Source organism: Ascaphus truei, chromosome 2 (genome assembly GCF_040206685.1).
Source record: "Ascaphus truei isolate aAscTru1 chromosome 2, aAscTru1.hap1, whole genome shotgun sequence".
Taxonomy (NCBI): Eukaryota; Metazoa; Chordata; class Amphibia; order Anura; family Ascaphidae; genus Ascaphus; species Ascaphus truei.
This window is the reverse complement of record NC_134484.1, coordinates 356,281,869-356,304,058: the sequence shown is the minus strand read 5'-3', so window position 1 is coordinate 356,304,058 and position 22,190 is coordinate 356,281,869. Positions and strand designations below refer to the sequence as shown.

The following is a 22,190-nucleotide window of genomic DNA, read 5'->3' as shown; positions in this document are numbered from 1 at the left end:
ATATTAAACTAACTGGAGAGCAAAGTTATTGACGTCAGCTGAAGGCAAAATTCTGAATTGAATCCTAGTGTTTAGACAAGGTGTCAAATGAACTTTGTCAGTTTAAAAATTAGCAACATTCTGAAAGTTAAAATCTATTGATTTGTGTTTATCTCTCATGCTTTGCATTGCATCTTTTCTTCCATACCATCAATGTAACACTATTCACGTTCACCATCTGCTGAATATTACGCGTGGCAGTTAAACGTATTGTTTAAATGAACTAGACCATGTTTTTTGTTCTTTTTTTGGAGGCCTGATTTTAAACCGTTTGAGCTATTTAGTTTGTTGTGGTTTAAAAAAAAAATTCAATGAAAGGCTTCATCTCCAGTATTTCACACATTGTATTGGCATTGTAAGTAGAAACGTGCCTATTGAATGTACCTGTACATTCTTTTAAATGTATGTGGCAAAAATAGTTATGTTGAATTACCAGTAGTGAAGACTTTTAAAATAAATCCTGTTCTTTCTGCATCTTATATATATTGTCTTTTGTGCCAGTCCTCACTTTAGAAGCCTATTTTAATGGAAGTACCTTTTTAGCTTTGGCTTTTTGAAGACCTTTTAATTACTCAACCACACTCGACACCAATAAAATAGCAACGTTTCTTTAAACAACGTAGTATTAAATGTGTATACATTTTTTTTATTGTTTTGCATGTCACTAGTGTTCATTTTAATATATAAATAAAATGTTATATATATTAAGATTTTTATATATATATATATATATATATATATATATATATATATATATATATATATGTGTGTGTAATACGAACTTGAGACAAAAGGTGGCACTGAGTGCTCATTTGCATGTCATTTCCCAGAATCCCTTGCTGCAGTGGAAGCGCTGTATGCTGGGTGACAATGGGGAAAGACAGGGTTGCAGACCTGTCTAAGACATGCAAATGAACATACAGTAATATTTACAGTGGCTTTATGCTTTACTGTGGAGGGTTTTTGTCACTTTTTTTACCCACCATAACCTTAATGACAGTGGTGATTACCTAGTCTAGTCTCAAACCTGCTTGCCATTAAGACCAGCCTCACACTGATGATACCCATCAAGGTTGAAACATGTATGTGAGTAGGTCTAATGGCTTTGCATCTCATCCCAGCCTCTGTTTAAAAGCTGTGTTTAAAACAGCATGCATTGGCTTGAGGATTGGCTTGTGTAATACGAGCTTGAGACAAAAGGTGGCACTGAGTGCTCATTTGCATGTCATTTCCCAGAATCCCTTGCTGCAGTGGAAGCGCTGTATGCTGGGTGACAATGGGGAAAGACAGGGTTGCAGACCTGTCTAAGACATGCAAATGAACATACAGTAATATTTACAGTGGCTATATATATATATATATATATATATATATTTATATATATATAATTATTACGTTTAGATTTGTTGGAATATCCCCTTTTTTTTGTATATTTAAAATACTTCCTAAATTGTAGATAAATATTAAATTAAGTGACACGAGATAATAGATCTATGCTGCCAGATAGTTCCAAAAATCCAGGCATTAAGATCTCCCACTGGATATACAGAAATGTCATAATTTGCATGTTTCAGCTTTAAAATGTATTGGAAATCCATACACAAAACTGAACTTGTAGATTCACAACAGTATTATTATTCAATTGATGTGTGTGTTAATATGGTTTCAAAGAATACACATTTCAGCTTTACTTAAACAATATTCAATGAGATCAGGAATGTATACTGTATGTAAATCACTGTTGTATGCAACAGTAATGAATGTGAAAAATATGAAGAATAACGTGTCTTAAAGCAGCAAAACATGGGAAATCTTTTGTTTTTTGTTTTTTAAATAAAACCATTCTATAGTATTGGATAATACTTACTGAATTTTTTTTATTATTCAACTCTTGGTGCCATTTTTAATTAGTTTTTTTTAAAGCATCCTTTGATTTCTATAGCAGGCTTTAGCACACTTTCCTATTTGTGGTCATCTATTGCCAATGATTCCAGCAGTTTGAGCTTTAAAATAACAATAGATGTTACTTTAGTAAGATCGGGATACATTGTAGCTGCTGAGTTACATTGACTGGAAGGATTGATTGAAACGGGAAGGCATCCATTTCATTAGGCACACAATAATGATTTTGACAGATTTATAACTGGAGCACCGAACAATTGCCAGCTTAGGTAAGAATGTAGAATTCTACCTAGTCACATGCTTTAGATATAAAAACAAGAACAAAAGGAATATAGCATTACTGCTTTAAATTCATAGAGCCTAACAAACACACACAGTTATGCATGTTTTTTTTTTTTTTTTTTTTTTTTTTTTTTACAAGACTGCAATGTTCATTTTATTCTCTTAAAGGGGTGGTTGTGTGAACTGTTACGATGGAAAGAAGATCCTTCGCCAGAAAACCGGACACTGTGGGAGAATCTCTCAATGATTCGAAGGTTCCTCGGTCTTCCCCAGTCAGAAAGAGATGCCATTTATGAGCAAGAGAGCAACATCGTTTATCACCACAGTGACAGGCCACCCCACATGATCCATGTTTCAGCAGATCAAATTCAGGTCAGTAAACAAGTTCATAGAACATTAAAGAAAATAAAGATTTAATCAAAGGCAAGGTGTATAGACCTCTTCTTCGGGAACTTTATTGTGCTATGAAAAGACATTTTGCAGAAAATAAATTCTGAAACCCGATTTTATTGATTTATTTCTAAGAATATTCTATGAGTATGTACACTAGCTCAGCAGGAATGTCACTAACTTTGGAGTGGGCAAACCTGGTCACTCTCTGCATCGGGCACCAACATTAGATTAACTTCTGAATCCTAATAAGTCTTTATGAGAAGTGTGACTGCACTTGGTGGCTCTTTTGTAGTATTTGGAGTGTCTTTTTTGGGAGGGGGGGAGATTGCAGTCCATATTGCATTCCTCTAGGACTCTTTTGTAATAGGCGGACTACTAATTTATGTTTTATTTTTTAGTACTTTTTGACTGCTTCAACCTGCCTACAGTAAAAATAATTCAGAGTTGTTAGTGGTATTAATACTTTTTTTTCGTGTCAATAAAATATATTTTTTAATTTTAATGGATGGGTATATAGACTTATTAGACTCTGGAAATGCTGCTCGTGTATGGGCTTTCCCCCACCCCACTCCCTTCCATGTGCACTTTATATGAAAGGAGATACTATGTTTTTGTATCTGAGATCAGACTGCACTCAATGCATAGATTACGATTTGTCCCAACATTGTATGAGATCTCATTTACGTCAAATCTCTATACTGCTCATTCCTTTCCTAGACATGAAGGCCCATATTTGATGAGCAGTAAAACCCCATAATGGAATAGACACAATCAAGTAAATGTGCCGTACGGTGTCTTTCAGTATAGCACTGTTTAATAAATGTGTTCTTATTACACTGTGATAGCTTTAAAGCTGAACTCCAAGTTTCATTTCTTGCTTTGTTTATTTCTTTTCATTATAGGATTGAAGCAGGGGGTCTCTTGAGCTGAACTACGTTAATTTAAGCTCCGGGGACCCCTTGCTTCCTTAGATTCTTACTGTCGTAGCGGGTGCCGGTATCTCTTCAGGCTTATTGGGGCTAACGTAATGGCGGCTTTAAATGTCCCGCGTCTTGCAGGCCAAAAGCAAGCTGCGACATCATCCCTTGCGGCTTCTTATTGACCTGTGTGACAAAGGACATTTAAACTTAAGAGATACCGGCACCCCCTACGGAGGTAAGTGTGTCGGGAAGCAAGGGGTCCCGAGAGCTGTAAAAAAGCTTCGGAGACCCCCTGCTTCAATCCTAAAAAAATAAGCAAAGCAAGACATGCAACCTGGAGTGCTGCTTTAATATATTGCAGTTGGTTTCTAACATGGGCTTTGCAAGGGGTTCTGCTCTGGTTATCCTTGAGCTAATTAGGCCTCGAGTGTCTGTGGAATGTATGTAACCAACAATGCAACCAACTTGCTAAGGCATCAAGAAAACTGGCACAAGATTTTCATTTTATTTGCTTGCTGAGCTGAAACAAATTGCACATCTTATAAAATAAGAACTAAATTGACAAAAATGTGGAAATGTTGTTGTAAAAGAAGTCAAAAGTTAAATTAAAAACTGCACGTCAAAGATGGTTTGTTGATCACCTTAGTTTGGGATTAAAATGTGAACGCAGATGGACATGTTAATCATATTCTATTATCTACAAAGGGAAGTCCATTTTTTTTTTTTGTAGCCAAAAGTGTAAGTTTATATTTTTAAAACTATACAGCACGTTTTGAATCCTAGCTTCTACATTTGTATGCTTTATCTATTATACGTTTGACACTAAATATCTGTTTTGCTTTTTCTTGGTGTTGTAGCAGCAGCAACAGCAGCAACCACTAGGTCCCAGGCTACCACCTATACAGCCTACTGTGGCATCTCCTGCTGAATCAGAGGATGAAAACCGCCAGAAACCCCGTCCACGAACAAAGATCTCTGTTGAAGCTCTGGGGATTTTACAGAGTTTCATACAAGATGTAGGCCTCTACCCAGACGAGGAAGCCATCCAAACTCTGTCTGCTCAGCTTGATCTACCCAAGTACACCATTATCAAGTTTTTCCAGAATCAGCGATACTATTTGAAACACCATGGGAAGCTGAAAGACAATTCAGGTTTAGAAGTGGATGTAGCAGAATATAAAGAGGACGAGTTGCTTAACGATCTAGAAGAGTGTGTCGAAGACGACACTACTAATACACTGTTTTCAGTTAAGCTTGAAGATGATTTAACAGGAGAAGGGAACACAGAGATCACTGCTGACTTGAACGACTTATCGTAAAGTGTTTTTTGTTTTGTTTCCAAGCTGTTCCACTGGTATTACTAATAACGATTCCATCCTATGTACTGTCAGTAACATTTTATTGTTCATTGTTCGGGCAATGAATCTTGAAAAACTTGCACAAAGAAAAGGAAATGATGCAGACTGCATAAAAAGTTTTACTCTGTCTATAAACTGTTCTCTGCTCCAGATGAAACATTGGGGATTGTTTGATGTTATTTTTGTGTTCACTGGATACGCCACAATGTACCTGATAAGCATGATTCTAGTGTAGGCAAGTTGAAATCTGGAGCCTTCAAACAAGCATACAGTGTCAGTGTTTTTTGTTTTATTTCTATATTACTGTTATATTCCACACTTGATCTTCAGAAACTCACACTTATATAAATATATAGGAGTTTATTACTCTTGCTCTGTTGTAAGGTACAGAAGAACTCTTGACTGTGGGATGCAGTTTAAAATGATAACATGCCAACAAATGCCTTGTGTTTTATGGCACTGCCGTAATTTAGATTTTTTTTTTAATTTATTTATTTTTTTAAATGGTCACTGTACTTTTTTCATTTTTGTTGTTTATATAGATTATAAAAGGAAGAATGTGAAACAATTTAGTCCCATTTATTTATTTGTAGATTCTGCATTATGTCGTAATTCTTTTTTTTTTTTTTTTTTTTCGGGAAATTTATGTTCTATGTAATATGCTTCTCTTTACCATACTGATTCTTTTTTCTATTTATATGTATTTTGATGGGCAGTAAAACAAAGTGTCTTAAAAGTTTTAAATAGAGAAAATGTGCTTTACAGAGTTGCCTATAAAAAGTGCTCTATGTTATCCAAGCAATTCATACTATAAGCTTCACTCTTATTGTTGTATGCAATTTTTACTATCATGCAAACAAGCTTAGGTAAATAAAACTAATAGATCACCTTAGAAACTTATGCAATTAATGTGAAAAATAATTGATGTTTGCAATGTGTCTTCCTTTGGTTTACAATAAATTTTCAAGCTACATCTGTACAAATTTTCTGCATAAAAGTGTATTTATTTTTTATGAGTTTATTGCTATGAAAACAAGTTTTTTTTGTTTTTTTGTTACAGCTGGCTGTTTTTATAAATCTATCTCAGTTTTATTTATGCAAATATGTTCTGACTAGAAGTGGTTATTGACTGTGTAACTAAACAATTAAAATTGTTTGTATGGTATGATACAGGAAGGTTGGTCTCTGTGTCTGTTACCCTCCAGTTAGATGTTACAGCAACTATGACAAGCATTTTATAAGTTTCCAAAACCTTTAAATGTGTGTGTGTGTGTGTGTGTGTGTATATGTTTTAATCGGTTTAATGTACAAATCAGAATCACCATTTCTTCTTGGCAGTAATGGCCTTATCAATTTAGATAGAATTGTTAGTAAATATTATACTGTTTCATTGTAAAGTAAGCTGCAGATGTCCATATTAAACAAGTAAAATGACTCCTGTAAGAAAAGACCTTGATTCAATCAGTGATGGATGCTAATTATAATCATGTCATTTGACTGGCCATATTTGGGCTTCAATGGGAGATTATGGTATCAAGTATAGTATTATGCAAACAATACAAATTCCTGGTAATATCAGCATTAATGCCATGTCCTGTGAACTGTTTGATATGTTAATACTGTACCATGCAGTGTGAGCTGTTTCATACTACGTGCACAAACGGTTTCCTCAGTTTTCAGACTGTTTTTACATGAGCAAAGTTCATGACAAACTAGCATTTTAATTGAGAACTGCAGTAAAGAGCAAAACTTGCTAGTGTTGTGTATAATAACCTTAGCCACCTACTGTTCTATATTCCCCTTACTGTTTTTAGATGCCAGATAAACGTAGCATACCCTGATATTTAAAAATATATATATATTATTATGTCTAATCTGACAGGGCCCAATTTCAATATCGCTGTCAAAGCTGAAAATACTGCAGAATATGGTTTCACTATACACTTATTCCTCTGCCTTTGGAGAGGGTGCCCATCGTGTAAAATAGTGGAATATGTGTTAAACTGAGATTAATATATAACTGGTAAGAAAAATTAGTAAAGTGGTCTGCACCATGAAATAAATGTTTAGTCATGTGAACCAGACACAATTTGTATCCCATCATAATTCCCTTGAGGGATAAATAACAATCCTCTTTTAAGTTGTTCGAGAACATAGGGTTAACAGTGAATATATAGATGAGTAGCATGCAGAGGAAACTATTGGTGGTGATAAAATATGGGATATGGACAGTGTGATTATAAAGGAGTTGCATAAATTCTATTAAGAGATTGCATCAGTATGTGCATCTCTCAGTGCAAGGTAAAACACAAAGTTTATCTGTCATAGACACCTAATCAAATGTATGAAACCTGAGCAAGCAAAGTGGTTAAATGTCATGCTGATATTAAAGGACAGAATAGTTTTTATGTATCAATGCTTCTTTAAAAAGAGACCGCCTGAAACAGAACAAGAATTCAGGTGACTGCTTTCACAGTACACACAATTTCACTTCCTAGTGGAATTTACTAGAATTTGCCATGAAAATGAGCTTGGAAACCTCTGCATATTTAAATATGATTTGGAATTGGTCCTCCCACCGCCACCTTAGACAATACTACAATTATTTGCTACTCTGATTTTTCAATATGTTGAGTTTTTACGTTGTTAAAAATGACTTCATATGTTAATATTTAATTAAGTGACCTAATTAAACTGGCATTACCCATCATGCTGGCAATACATGATAAAACAGGAAACCTTAATGCATTCTGCACAGGGGCGTAGCTATAGCCCCAGCATTGCCCGTGGGCCCGCTCTCGAGGCTGACCAATTCAAATTTCTCCTGGCACTCGCCGACTGCACATGCACGAAGAGCGCTTGCCAGCTGCTCGTGCGCATGCACGATCGAAGCGTGCCGGTCGCGCATGCACAGGCCGGCAAACACAATAGAATTTTTTTGCTCAGGGACCAGCGTATGCCTAGGTACGTCACTGATTCCGCTATTCCAATATAGTTTCACATTAAGTATCAATGTTCAATATAAGTAGGGACAGTAATGTACCTTTTTTATTTTAAACTTCAACTCAATGCCATTTTTTATGAGTTTTTATGTACTGCGCATTCTTTGATTTCTATAGCGGGCTTTAGCCACCTCCCAAGCAGTGCAAGATCTTTGTAACACTTTCCTGCTTGTGATAAGTTGTTGCCAATATTCCCAGCAGTTTGAGCTATAAACTGTAACAATAGATAATGTTACCTTAGTAATATAAGAATATATTGTAGCTGCTGAGTTACACTGTCTGAAGAATTGATTTGAAACTGAAAGGCAGCCATTTAGTGAACCCTGGGAAATAGGATTTTGCTGATCGATAAAAGGTGGCATATATTAAAACAAAAAATATATACATTTTTTTTAAACTGCTTGTATTGCTTCTTGAATAAAATGTAGCATTGACATAGCAGTGGTTTTCAATTGGTGGAATTCTCTAGAAATTACATTTGATTCAACAGAACCACATCTTGGCTCTCCCTGCCTGTATTCGTTAAAATAATACTGCTATAATATGAAGAAGAAAAAAAAATATATATATATATATATATATATTTTCATTAGAAAATTTAAAAAAAAACTGGGCCACTCCCAACACAAGTAGACAACTCGTGGCTTACTACCTTAAATGGGATGAAAGGTGTCTTGTGTAATAGCACTACTTGGTAAATATGGGACATACAGTAGTTTATAAAATTGCAATACAGAATTATAAAGGCCTTTTTGGTTCTTAAATAAGCTAGCAAAAGAAATAAAATGTTATGGTTTCTTCAAATGTCAAATGTTCACCATTATCAAATATTTTTTGTGCAACATCTTGAACTCCAGACCTTCTAGTAACACTGCTTCACAACTACTGAACTAGAGCAAGAAAATCCACTTATCAAATATCTAAAAGAAACACTTGTGTACGCTTTTTTAAAATGAAATAATTGTTGAATTACAGAAATGTGTTGTCTAAGATGAGTACATAACATGAGTGTAATGCATTTTAGTGAAGAAAAGCCTCTAAACAATACTATATATATTTTAGTTTAATCATTGATCATTCTAGAATATTTTGCTCCATGTTGATCAATGTCATAACATTGCTTCAAACAACCTGTCTGATGTGATCAGTAAAATAGATTTTTTTTTTTTTTTTTTACAACATTGGTCACTGATTTAGATTGTGTTAATATTTGTAAGTTATCGGGTCTAGCAAAAGATTCATTTTCAGATGTTTTATCTCTTCAAACAAAATGTTATACTATGGATAATAAATCCTGCTAGCCTTGGATACTGTGTACACTGTTATATTTGAATGTAAGCGCTTTCTTATTCTCACAAGAAGACTGGGGGATTGGTGAAATGTGTGCTGTGTTACTCAATTTGTGCATAGCATTGCGGGCCTTTCTGGTAGCAAGAGGGATAAGAACATGGGATTGTGATATGGGAAAACAAGATTTTGTTATGCTTTCTGAAAAGTATTTGTCCCCTTCTATCTATAATGCTTTGTTAATTGCATATGAACTGAATGGAGTGAGTGTTGTGGTGAACGTATGCCTTTATTAAATGTATCATACACCTATGTGTACAAGCTAATGATACTGTGGTATAATTGCATGTTAATTTGACACACACACAAATGCACTTTTGGAAGGTAAAAATGTGCTTTATTTTGCTATTGCAAATGCAAAACCCTAATCCACCAATATTAACCTGTGCAGGATTTTGATTGAGAGGCCAGTCCTTTAAATGTCCAACCAGTTAAAATGTAATAAGTTTTAAAATCATAAAAAAAAGTCTGACAAGCAAATTATCCTATTTTTTTACATTTGGAATCAATTATGAACAATGTTGCATCTTTTTCAGACCGCAAGCTCACTTATAATTTTTTTTATAACTTGTATGTAGTAACAATGAAGTTATCAATATTTTTCACCACTAGTCATGCTGATTTCATAAAACATACGTAAAGTAAATGTTCAGTATAATCACAGGAATAGGTTATGGCTAACTGCAAGTTCCGTGCAATAATTGAAGATCGTGTTTACCAAGAAATGGAAAGAATGTAAAATGTTTCAACTGCAGGTCAGGCATTTAGTACAATACTGTGTTGATTGCCCCAATATACATTTAATCTCGATAACCTAGCTTGTTTTTATTTTTATTTTTTCAGTTAGTTGATAACTTGGCCAATTTTGAAATAGTTAAGCTTTAGGAGTCCCAAATCACAAATATGATTTTATATATATATAATCAAAAAATAAATAGATGATACCGTTCTGTGGCTAACTAAATGCTTTTATTTGTGTGAGCTTTCGAGATACACTGATCTCTTCTTCCGGCGATGTTACAATGAATGAAGCAAAAGGTATACTTAAAAACAGTGTCTCTTGGAATGTTATCTGTGCTGTTCCTTCCCCCGGTGTGGATGTGTGTTATGGCTAGAGGTGTCAAAAGGTTACTGAAAGCAAGTGAAGAAAGAGTGTGTATGTGTATCAGTGTGAATAAAAATGAATGGAGAGCCCACAGTATATACAGTGCTTTACACAAGGTGTGTGTGGAGTGGGAGTGGATATAAATGGTGTGGGTGGGTGTGGAAATGTGAGAGTTTGTAGCACAACTAAAAGTGTGTGTGGATACTAGGTGGTCCCTATTGGTGTGTAGGGATGGAAGAACAAGGAGTATTAGTATGTGTGAGAGACAGCTGTGTGTGCATACATATAGCACAGTATGTACAGACATGGCCTTTAGCGCTCATGGGACGAGAGTTCACTAGTGTCAGTAATGACTCATAAAATTTCGATCTCTGTTTAGGCCACTACTAAGTGTCCCGAACAGTTGCATAAATTTGTATTCATGCAACCGTCTCTCTTTCGGGGTTTTAAGATTACCTTTGAGTATGGCAACTCTCAGATCGTTCATCTAATGGCCAGAGTCAGAGAAATGTTCGCCAACAGGACTGTCTCTTGTACCGCGTGTGATGCTGTGGCGATGCAGGTTCATTTTCTTGTTTAGCCCCTGCCCTGTCTCACCTATGTAGTAGCAGCCCCCTGGGCATTTCATGCACATGATGAGGTACACGACATTGCAGGAAGAACAGGTGAACCTTCCTCTGATTTTGTATTCCCGATTCCTGTGTGGTATTTGTATTGTGTCCGCTGTGTAGAGCATTGCGCAGGTTTTGCATCTTGGGTCCTGGCATGGTTTTGTCCCGCATTCAGTTGCACTGCTGAATACTTTACTCCTCACCATAATATTCTTGAGATTATGGGGTTGTCTTTATGATAATAAGGGTGCTTCAGGGAAGACCTGTTGCAGTCTTGTATCTTCCTGGAGGATGGGTTGTAGTTTCCTGGCAATCTTGCGTAGGGCTCCTAGGTGTGGGTTATATGTGACCACCAAAGGTATCCTGTCGCTTGTCTCCTTCTGTTTGTATTCAAGGAGATCACTTCTTGGTATTCTGGTGGCTTTGTGAATTTGCTGGTCTACAATTCTGTGGTTGTATCCACGGTTTATAAAGTCTGATCTCAAGGCTTTAATCCGCTGGTCTCTGTCTGCTGTGTCGGAGCATATCCGGTTGTATCGTATGGCTTGACTGTAGATGGTTGCATGTTTGGTGTGTGTCGGGTGGAAGCTGTTATCCCTCAAATAGCTGGCTCTGTCTGTAGGTTTGCGGTATACAGAGGTCTGTAGTTGGTTGTTCTTTATAGTAATGGTGGTGTCTAGGAAGTGTACTTCATCCGGGGAATGGGTGAGTTTGAGGTTGATGGTCGGGTGGAAAGTATTGAAGTTGTCATAGAACTGTAGGAGGTCCTGTTCGCCAGAGGTCCAAATCAGGAGGATGTCATCGATGTAGCGAAGGTATGTAAGGGGTTTCAAGTGACAGGTGGACAGAAAGTCACTTTCCAGTTTTGCGCAGAACAGATTGGCATACTGTGGCGCCATCCGAGTACCCATAGCGGTCCCGGTTGTCTGGAGGTATGTGTCATTTCCAAATGTGAAGTAGTTATGGGTCAGAATAAATATATATATTTATATATATATATATATATATATATATATATATTTTTTTTTGTGGAAGTATTGAACTGTCATAATTTGTTTATATGGAAACAAAAATCTTAGACACAATTGAGTCAATGCAAAATGTCAAGTGCAGAATGAAATATAAATTGGAGTAATCACTGCGTACAGACTGCTGGAACTAAACTTTTGATCACCTATAGAACACACATGGATTGAGGACTCTGATTTGAATGCTAGATGTGAGTGGGGTGGAGTAGAGAATGAGAGATTACAGGTTTTTGCTTGCAAGATATACAGTAGTGCCAAATATTTGGTTTGCTAGTAAATAAAGAAGGTACCTTAGAAATAAGTGCTTTTAGAAGATGGGTTTTTATACATGGGACACAGTGACTATAAGAAGGATTTCTTCCTAAAGTTGTTTCTTTGTCCCTGTCTTATCAGATTGGATGGAATAAAGTTATTTCTATGTTGTCTAAGAAGTCTCCTTCTTCCTTATGATTTAGCCTTTTTTTTTACCAGAATTGGAACTTGGGTGTCCTCCAAGTGCAATTACGTTAATTTTAGCTCTGGAAACCCCAAGATACCTTTTGTGGTTACAGGAATTACTTCCAGGTTTCTGCAGGTGATTTAAAGGGTTGTCCAATAGGAAGCCATAAGGGGTGGCATTGGGGCTTCCTTTGGCCTCGTGTGACCCAAAAGATTTGAATGGCCTTTTTGTTTTCCCTTTGAATGGGCAGAGACACCAGTAGCATCACTAGTAGGTTTCTCTGGAATCAGGGGTTCCCTCTATCTGAAAATAGAACAGTTCAGCTCTGGAAGACCCCCTGGTTCCAACACAGTGGTTGCTGCTTTAGACAGGATTTGGTAAAGACTACTTGCTTCTAAGCCAGTTTTTTCCAACCAGAGTTCCTAGGAACACTTGGGTTCCCCAGGCATCCATAAAAGGTTTCCTGCAATTTTCTAGTCATTTGAAAACTACCAAATACAGAATAATTTACAATGCATCTGATCTCAGACGCGCTATAGAGAGGCTTGGAGTTCTGCAGAATTTCATGTAGGGTTACTTAACGAAAAAAAGGTTGGAACCCACTGTTCTAAGCTTTAGCCAAGTAATAACGGGAAATCTAAATGAAACAACTTCACATACAGATGTAGCAGATGCTATTGCACCCTTTATCAAACGATCTAGCATTACCGCTGGCTCAATGCTTAGCATGCAATTTACTAGTGTTCCATTGAAACAAATAACATCTTGCAATTTTGCAAACTATTCTCACAATGTTGCATTATCATCCGGTAACAGGGGCAATAACATCTACTGTATCTATTCAGTGCATGGCATATAGTCATATAAAACATAGGTCATAGGTTATAAGTCATTATAAAACAAAAGGACAGTGCATGTACAGTATAGTAAAAGATATGTGAACATACAGTATGTTACGCCTGTTGGGTGATGCAAATTAATATAATGATAACACCATAAAAGATTATACATTTATTAAAATGTCTTTAATAGTCCAAAATAATAAAGCAAGAAATAAAGGTACAATATAATACTTCTCATCTGTTGTCAAACATCTGTCTGTCAAGACTAATTTCTGGGGAGGTTTGATTAGAAATTGTGGAGCATCAACTGAAAATGCGCATTTTCTTGGATACTGTTGCTATGTGAAACAATATAAAATGGGAATTGCTGTTATTAATATTAATAGGTAAAGGTTCTAGCTTTGATCTGTTTGAATCTGTGCTGTTTGACTTGCTTGCATATTGCTTGTATATCAGTTATCCTTGTGTTTGGAGCTTTTTCAAAGGCTTGTGTATCCATGTTGTGAAACGGCATTAAAAACAAAAAAAAAAGGACAATTTGGGTGCAAAAAAAATGTAAAATATGTGCTAAATTAGAAACTGTTTCAAGTTCACCTTACCTCTGCTTACCATAGCATTTGTTTACTGTGATGTCATGGGGTGAGCGGGATCATTTCCTAACCACAGTAAGGAATATTTGATGGAATGTGATTTTAAAGCGGCAATCCCCCCTAACTAACCCTTCTTTTGCAAGTTGGAAACGAGGGTCCCTGGAGCGGAACCTTGCTGTTTTCAGCTACATGTTCACATGGGTTCACGTGCTACCTACCGGTAAACGTATTGCTGTTGGTTCCTGTTTTTTAAATCTCTCATGGGCTATTTAAACCACCATTTTATTTTGCCTCGAGGGAGCTGAAATGCTAGTACCTTTACCCCAGTAAGTGTTTTAAAATATAGCAAATTGCAAATCAGCTCTGGGGACCACCTGGTTTCCATCCTGTAAAAAAAAAAAAAGATTAAAAAATGTGAACAGATTGTGAGGGATATCCGCCTGGGGAGGGGATATGGGTCTAGGGCCCCTGTGTTTGTGGAGCTGGAGGAGGGCAGGATGTGAGTGCTTGCAGTTGTTGAGGGAGTGGAGCTCGGAAAAGAGTTCGCTAGCCAGGTGGGTGTCGGGGGACAGCTGTCACGGGCAGGAATAATGATAAATTCACCTGCTCTAAAAAGCTATGATGATACACGTTGATATTACTCCACTTTACCTTAGCCACAATTGCTTCAATTTCCTTAATAGACAAAGCAAACACAGAAGAATCTAATGATACACCGTTTTGTGTGTTTATCATTCTCGCATGTTTCAGACGGCTAATCTATATTGTATTGAAATGAAAGCTCATTGCTCCACCAAATGAATGCTGCTTGCTTGAAAGGAAGAAACGTGTACAATCATATTAAACTATTTGCATCAATGACTATGCTGAACTATTTAAATCATGGATACAATTTCAAAACAAGGGAAAATCAATGTCTTATTTATGGGGAAGAATATATGTTCACAATGTTCAGCGCTCCTTGTGATATGGAAAGAGGTGAGAAAGAAAAGAACAATATAGTGAAGTACGTTCACATAATATTTTTAGCACATGAAAATGGTAAGATATACACTTACATCAAAGTGCCTATACCAGGCACGTAATGGTATCTTTTGATGATAATTCACCTCCGTGTTGGCAATAAAGATTTCAAGAGGGACTTCTTTTTTAAAAGCTCCAGCTTTATAAAAGTTCAGGTAGTAAATTAACACATAACAGTGTAAAATAGGGACAGACCAGTTTGTGTGCACTACTCCGGTTTCTGCGACATCCACCGCCGATCCAGCCGGCTTTCTGCGTTACTTCCGGTCTTTGGTGTTGCACTGTAACTGGTCTTCCCGGCAACCCTACGCATTTCAAAGGCGGTCCTTCTTTGTTAGGGGTAAGTATCCTAAGTAAGTATGATACTACCCCTGACGAAGAAGGACCGCCTTTGAAACGCGTAGGGTTGCCGGGAAGACCAGTTATAGTGCAAAACCAAAGACCGGAAGTGACGTAGAACGCCGGCTGGATCGGAGGTGGATGTCGCAGAAACCAGAGTAGTGCACACAAACTGGTCTGTCCCTATTTTACACTGTTATGTGTTAATTTACTACCTGAACTTTTATAAAGCTGGAGCTTTTAAAAAAGAAGTCCCTCTTGAAATCTTTACTGCCAACACGGAGGTGAATTATCATCAAAAGATACCACTACGTGCCTGGTATAGACACTTTAATGTAAGTGTATATCTTACCATTTTCATGTGCTAAAAATATTATGTGAACGTACTTCACTATATTGTTCTTTTCTTTCTCACATCTTTCCATATCACAAGGAGCGCTGAACAATGTGAACATTTTTGCTGCTGCTGGGAATTGGGAACAATTCAACTGTTCAAGCTGCACCACATCAACTTATCTCTAAAAAGTTTGGACTTTATTTATGTTAGAGCGCTTCCTATCTTTGCTATATCGGGGAAGAATATACATATATTATTTTTTCATAATGCTACATTACGACAGCAAAGCTGTTGCATACAGTAGAGTAAGTGCAGATCTTTCTTGAGACCGTAAATCGGTCAACTTCCTCATCTAGTCCAATTATTTACTGCCCCAACCAAGCACTTTTAAGAACTCAGAAAGCAATTTTAATGTTACAATGTGACAGTCAAGGTCAACACACACGTGTATAGGAACATTTTTATCTAGCCCTTTTGTCCTCCATTGTAATGCCGCACAGCTGTGAGGAGTATCCTCCAAGGAAAAAATCTAATGGAGGGGAGAGAGAGAAAAGGATGGTAGAGAGAGTGAGATAGAGATAATAAATAAAGCAGAGCAGAAAGCATATAGGCTGTAAAAAGTGATAAATAATAATATCACTTAGAGCCGTAAAATGTGAAATCTTGCATGTTTTTTTTTTTTTTTAAATCAGTTCTGTAGAATTAGATAAGTGACTGTTTTAAAAAAAGTTCTTAATGCCATTTTAAATCAGTTTTAAAGCATTATTTGATTTCTATAGCAGGATTTAGCCACCTCCCCAGCAGCGCAAGATCTTTGCAACACTTTCCTGTTTGAGATAATTTGTTGCCAATGTTCCCAGCAGTTTGAGCTCTAAACTGTAACACTAGATAATGTTACTATATTAATATAAGGATACATTGTAGCTGCTGAGTTACACTTAGTGAAGGATTGATTGAAACTGAAATTACAATTGTGGTAATCAGTGTAGTTTCAAGACTGCCCTTGCCATACCAATGTTGTCTAACTTACATATACAGATTCCTTATCATAACTTGTAATATTCTTAATTTATCATTTAATCATGACTCAAATCACTATGTTCAGGAAGCCTCTATTTGAGGAAATACATACTTAGCAATTACAAATACTGTTGTATGATGTCTAATCCAATGATTTGGTGTATAAGTGAATTATTGGTCATAAGGCAAAGGGTCTTTTTTTTTTATTAATCCTGATGATAAATAAGTACATTGGTGTTCAAATGAACATTGTGTATTTTGTTAAAGCAATATGTGATAAGCTTTGCAAGGCGCATTTCATTTTCTTTACCAAATCCCTTTAGGATTGTATTATCTCCTGGGGCATGTCCATTCCAAAGGCATTTTATTGCATATTGAGAAAAAAGAAAGAACCCAAAACGCCCATAGTGTAACACAATTTATTAATCAAAGTTACAAAATAGAGCCAGGTAAGTATTACACTCACGCATTAATAGGTATAAAACAGCGTTCACTCATTATTGAGTGCAATACTTACCTGGCTCTATTTTGTAACTAAATAAAATAGTTACGCTATGGGAGTTTTGCGCTCTTGCTTTTCTCTCAATACTTACCCTTAGATAGGACTGGCACGCCTCTAATGAGACCTGCATGCAACCATACCGGAGAGAAAGGAAAGCAGCTCCTATACAAACTCTGCTTACCGAAAGAAGATTTCCACAACCCAAACCAAGCAAAATTTGGACACGATCAGTAACGTTTAACATTTCTTTATTGTCATATACTCTGTGCCTGATGACAATCTGTAAGTTATTTTATGGTATACACACCCAACCTTGAGAAAACGCTATAGTGGGCGTGAAACGCGTGGGAGTTGTTTTTGTTTGTTCGTGCCATTTTTATGTAGTTCAATAAACATTTTTTTTATTTATTTAAATCGCTGGTGAGATTTCAATCTTCTTAGGAGCTGCAGTCTCATCAATCTACCTTTCACTTTTCTACTGCATATGATTGAAGAAGACGCGTCCAGGGGTCACGGAGGATCTCTGTAACAGCTGACTGGCACAGGGTTAAGATACAAGCGCTGGGCATTCAATGAAAACCACATTCAGTCCTCCTGTGAGTGTTCTACTTGTTTTACTTTGTTTTTGCCACTATATATGTCTCCTATCCTCCTGTATACTTATACTGCCACAAGGCTAGACAATCTCCTCCTATCAGCCCGATTTCTGCTCCGTTTTATTTATATCTAATTGCTACTGTATATTTTGAACTGTGTTTTCCTTGAGCTCATATTCAGTTTTACATATATTACACAACCAACAAACTTGATTAATTATTCCAAACAGATACCTATAATCCCTTAAAGTGCTTATGATTTATATGTAGAAAATAGAGCACGGTTGCTGAACACTTTTTATATATATTTTTTCCCCCTTTTTAGCACACTTTTTTCCTTTCACTTTTTTTTCCATATGTTATGTTACATCTTTTAAAGTATACTGTTTATACTCATTGGAAAATAATGATCCTTCTTCCCCAAATCGTATTGCCTCTCTTTATAAAATCAATCAAGAAGGAGGCGCATGCGCGACGGCAAGGAGCATGGTCGCATAGGATAAGTGCTCCGTGCCTCGCTAGAACATATTGAAAGAAAAAACCCAACAAAACTGTCCATTAAACGGAGCATTTCATTAATACTACCCCACAATATCCCGCTATGTCGAGGAAAACACCCAAACCAGCCAAGAAGAAGGTGCTACCTGAATATTTCGGCCGATCTGGAGCGAGCGGTGCAGGGGGAGAAATGGCGCCATATTCGAATGCCGGCTCAGAGACGGAGCCGGACAGGGAAGGTGAGGAGCGCGCTAACCCGACTGCGCCCTGTAAGACAATGTGACATCGATAAACTTTATGATAATCTGAAGGCACTGTTGCAGGCAGAACTAAAAGATATAAAGAGAGAGGTTACAGGGCTGGGGGAGAGGACGAACGTCCTAGAAAATAAAGTTGACCAATCAATCAGGGCCATTAAGAAGCAAGACCGCAAACACTCTAGCCTCCAGGACCAAATAAATGAACTAAGAGACCGCCAAGAAGACATGGAAAACAGGGACAGGCGGAACAACCTCTGGATTAGAGGGGTCCCCGAAACTGTGCTGGATAGCGAGGACTTCATCCAGAAGTGGCTAGAGTCCCTGCTCCCTGACACCCCTAAGGAATATCTCACCCTGGACAGGTGCCACAGAGCCTTACGCTCCAACCCCCTACTGAATGAGCAACCATGCGACATAGTGCTCCGTATGCACTACTATCGCTCCAAAGAAGCAGTGCTCCATAAAACGAGGCCCCTTCCATCTGTAGAGTATGAGGGAGTGCGCATGGCCATATATCAGGACCTGTCCCCTGAAACACTGGCTAGGCGAAGGGCCCTATTACCGTTCACCAGGATCCTGAGAGATAAAGGGGTAAGATATAGGTGGACCTTCCCTTTTGGCCTGCAAGTTACAAGGGGAGGCAAATCTACCACCATCAGAAGCCCAGAAGGGCCAACTTTCCTCCACAAGATGGGCTTAGGTGAGGCCTCGGTGGGGGAGGATCCAGCTATGGCCCCCCCAGAATCTGTCTGGGAACAGAGGGCCAGATCCCCCAGAGAGCAAAGGGGCACAGCAGCTAACTAAGGGACTTTATTGAACATTTCCAGTTATCATCAAAGAATAAAAATTCATTGCAAGACGTTAACATAGTTCCGTTTCTGAAATTATTAAAGTTACCTGGACTCTGTCCCCCGGCTACGTTGAAGTGGCCACCAGACATACAAACTCACCCCCGAGTGAAGGAGGGTCGAGTCCCGACACCCCACCAACAGAAGTCCGGGCCCAAGACAACTTGAACGGATGCAGCATCCCTGTGGAGAAATTTGACGGCCTACCTTGCTGAGAATGGCAGCCTCTGACACAAAATGGCGATGCAGCTGAAGAAGGCGGGAATCCACGCTGAGCCGCAGGAGCAGGAAGGGAGCGGTGAGTGGGAAAACTGGAGCAGTCGCACGCACCTTCGCGCTGGTGAGAGTCTTCGTCCAAAATGGCCGCCACCCGGATACACGTCACAGCTGGGCTCCGGAAGGAGCGGCGCCATCTTGGAGGTGGCACGGAGCTGGATCCCGTCGGGGCGGCCAGATGACGTCACCAGAAAGACTGAGGACAGCCGTAAGCCTCCCAAGGCGTCCAGAGGGCGCCGGTCATCCTGCGCAGGCATAGACTAGCCACCTAACCGGCCCGATGCGGGCTTTTTGAATTATGAAGCAAAGTCAGTGTAGAATACATACGGGAAGGGAGTTAGTATAGCGTAAACGCGGCAGCGCCATCAAAGGAGCAAAGGACAGGTGAAAGATAGCACGGGAGGTAGCAAGAAGATAAAAACAAGTAGCTGAATGGGAACAAGCAGAAGTGGAGATATTTATGGAGACAAGGATATGAGAAGGAGAAAGGAAGTAGACTTGAATTTAAATCGGGGTAGAGATGTAGCAAGTAGGAAGGAAGGGGTAGATGAGGAGGGTAAGTAGAGACTTAGAATGAAAAGAGAGTAAATAGGGAGAGGGGAGGTAAACGGAAAGCTTTAGAATAGCGATAGATAGATAGTGGGAGCGGTGACTGGAAATAGAGTGTAGGGGGAAGTGGAGTGGGAATTAGTAGGTTAGATATTAATGGAGGAAGAGAAAGGTTAGAAGATAGGTTGAATGGGAAAGGAGAAGGGAAGTAGGGAATGGAGATACACAAGATTGAGAGAGTGGGAGAAGGTAGAAAAAGAGACAGTTTTGGAATAGTGTAAGATAGATGGTGAGAGTGGTGACTGGAAGTAGACGGTAGGGGGAGGTGAGATAGGATTAGATAAGTAGGTTATCAAAGGAAGAGGTGGAAGGGTAACAGAGGGGCAGAGGCAAGTTGAGCAAGAGAGGAGCAGGGAACTAAGGAACGGGGAAATGAACAAGCAAGAGACACAGAAGAGATGGAAGGGATGGAGGGAAAGCTATAGAAAGAGAAAAGAGAAAAAGAGGGGAAGCTCATAATCACAGGGGGATGAGGCTAAGACACCACAGATCTAGCTGGATACCCTAAGGCGGTGTTATAAAAGCAAGGGACAGAGTCAGGTTCAGTTCATTTCATGTTGGGTTTTATTAATTCAAGCTCTGAAAGAGCGAGGCGGGAGAGGGAGGGAGTGACCTGCTTCAGTAATCCGTATGGGCCACACACTAAGGGGGAGGAAGGGAGATCTCCTGGACCTTAGTGAAGCCCTTTGGGACTGGTTTAGAGGGGTGAGTGATCTTCATCCTACAGTCCCCCTGGTCGATTGGAGAGGAGACCAGCCACCTAAAGGCGGTGATCTCGTCGTGGAGGCGGCGTTGCAAAGACGACGAGAACTCTATTGTTTTATGTCTTGTTTACTGTGTGTTGTGTCCCCCCAAGTGTTCCCTTCTGTGTGCTCCCACTTGTGTTTTTCTATAGGTGGCGACGAGAGGTATCGCAGTACAAGGAGAAGAAGCGTCCGAGAACATGGCCCAAAGGTAGTTCGCAGATCCAGACACCGACAGCGAGACCATCTCACGCTCTTAAATGAGTAAGGAACTCAGGCTAGTATCACATAATACTAAAGGGTTTAACAGCCCAGCTAAGCGCAGAATAGCCTTCCGAGATTATAAGCGTAAGTGAGCAGAAATTCTGTTTCTGCAAGAAACACACTTCTCTCAAGACAACTACCCAAAATTTCTGAATAGGGATTTCCCAACACATTTTCTGTCCTCCGCAAAGGTGAAAAAGAAAGGGGTGGCCATACTAATACATAAACGGATACCGTTCGTACCCGATAAGACCTTCAAAGACAAAGAGGGAAGATTCCTTATAGTCAGAGGCGCAATCCAAGGGTTTCCAATCACCCTAGCAACAATCTATGCCCCCAACGAGACGGCCCCAGGTTTTTTTTCTACCTTCTTTGGGAAACTTAACAAGGTGGCCAGAGGCAACATTATTGTCGCTGGGGACCTGAATAGGGCGCTACGGACGGACCTTGACAGATGCTCCTCCACTAATACTACACACAGATCTGACATACTAACAATTAAAAAAGGGCTACGTGACTGCCAATTACTTGACATATGGAGGGAACAGCACCAGAGACTGAGAGAATACACCTTCTACTCACACCCACATGACTCATATAGTAGGATAGATTACTTCCTTGTATCCAATAGAATGGTCCCTGGGGTCTCTCACACCGAGATCCATGATATTTCATGGTCCGACCATGCATCCATAGAGCTGCGATGCACACTCATCCCACTAGACAGACCCAGAGCGAACTGGAAACTAAATGAACTCTTGTTGAAAATCCCAGCCCTACAATTGGAAATAGGGGAACGGATCACTCAATACTTCGAGGAGAATGAGGGGAGTGTGACTACCCATTCCACTCTGTGGGAGGCCCATAAGGCTACCCTCAGGGGGGTCATTATCAATCTGGCCGCTAAGAGGAAAAGAGAGCGGGAAAGTAAAATTTTGAAACTAGAGGACCAGCTATCGGAGTTTCCTCCTTACATCAGAAAAATAAAAATGCCCATACATTAACCCAAATACTAGC

General features: G+C 38.7%; 1 protein-coding gene across 7 annotated transcripts in view; it reads left to right on the top strand.

Moving 5' to 3' along the window:
* The window catches only part of SATB1 (SATB homeobox 1), a 187,256-nt gene extending 181,360 nt beyond the window's left edge, over nt 1-5,896 (top strand). For 3 of the 7 annotated variants that reach the window (XM_075586910.1, XM_075586909.1, XM_075586907.1), the window contains 2 exons: nt 2,392-2,595; nt 4,394-5,895. In XM_075586910.1, coding sequence (XP_075443025.1) covers nt 2,392-2,595; nt 4,394-4,855 — 666 coding nt within the window. In that variant the 3' untranslated portion in view covers nt 4,856-5,895. Of the gene's footprint in view, nt 1-2,391; nt 2,596-4,393 lie in introns of all 7 variants that reach the window. The other 4 variants (XM_075586913.1, XM_075586912.1, XM_075586914.1 and 1 more) reach the window with 3 other exon arrangements.
* Nucleotides 5,897-22,190: the final 16,294 nt, after the last annotated feature.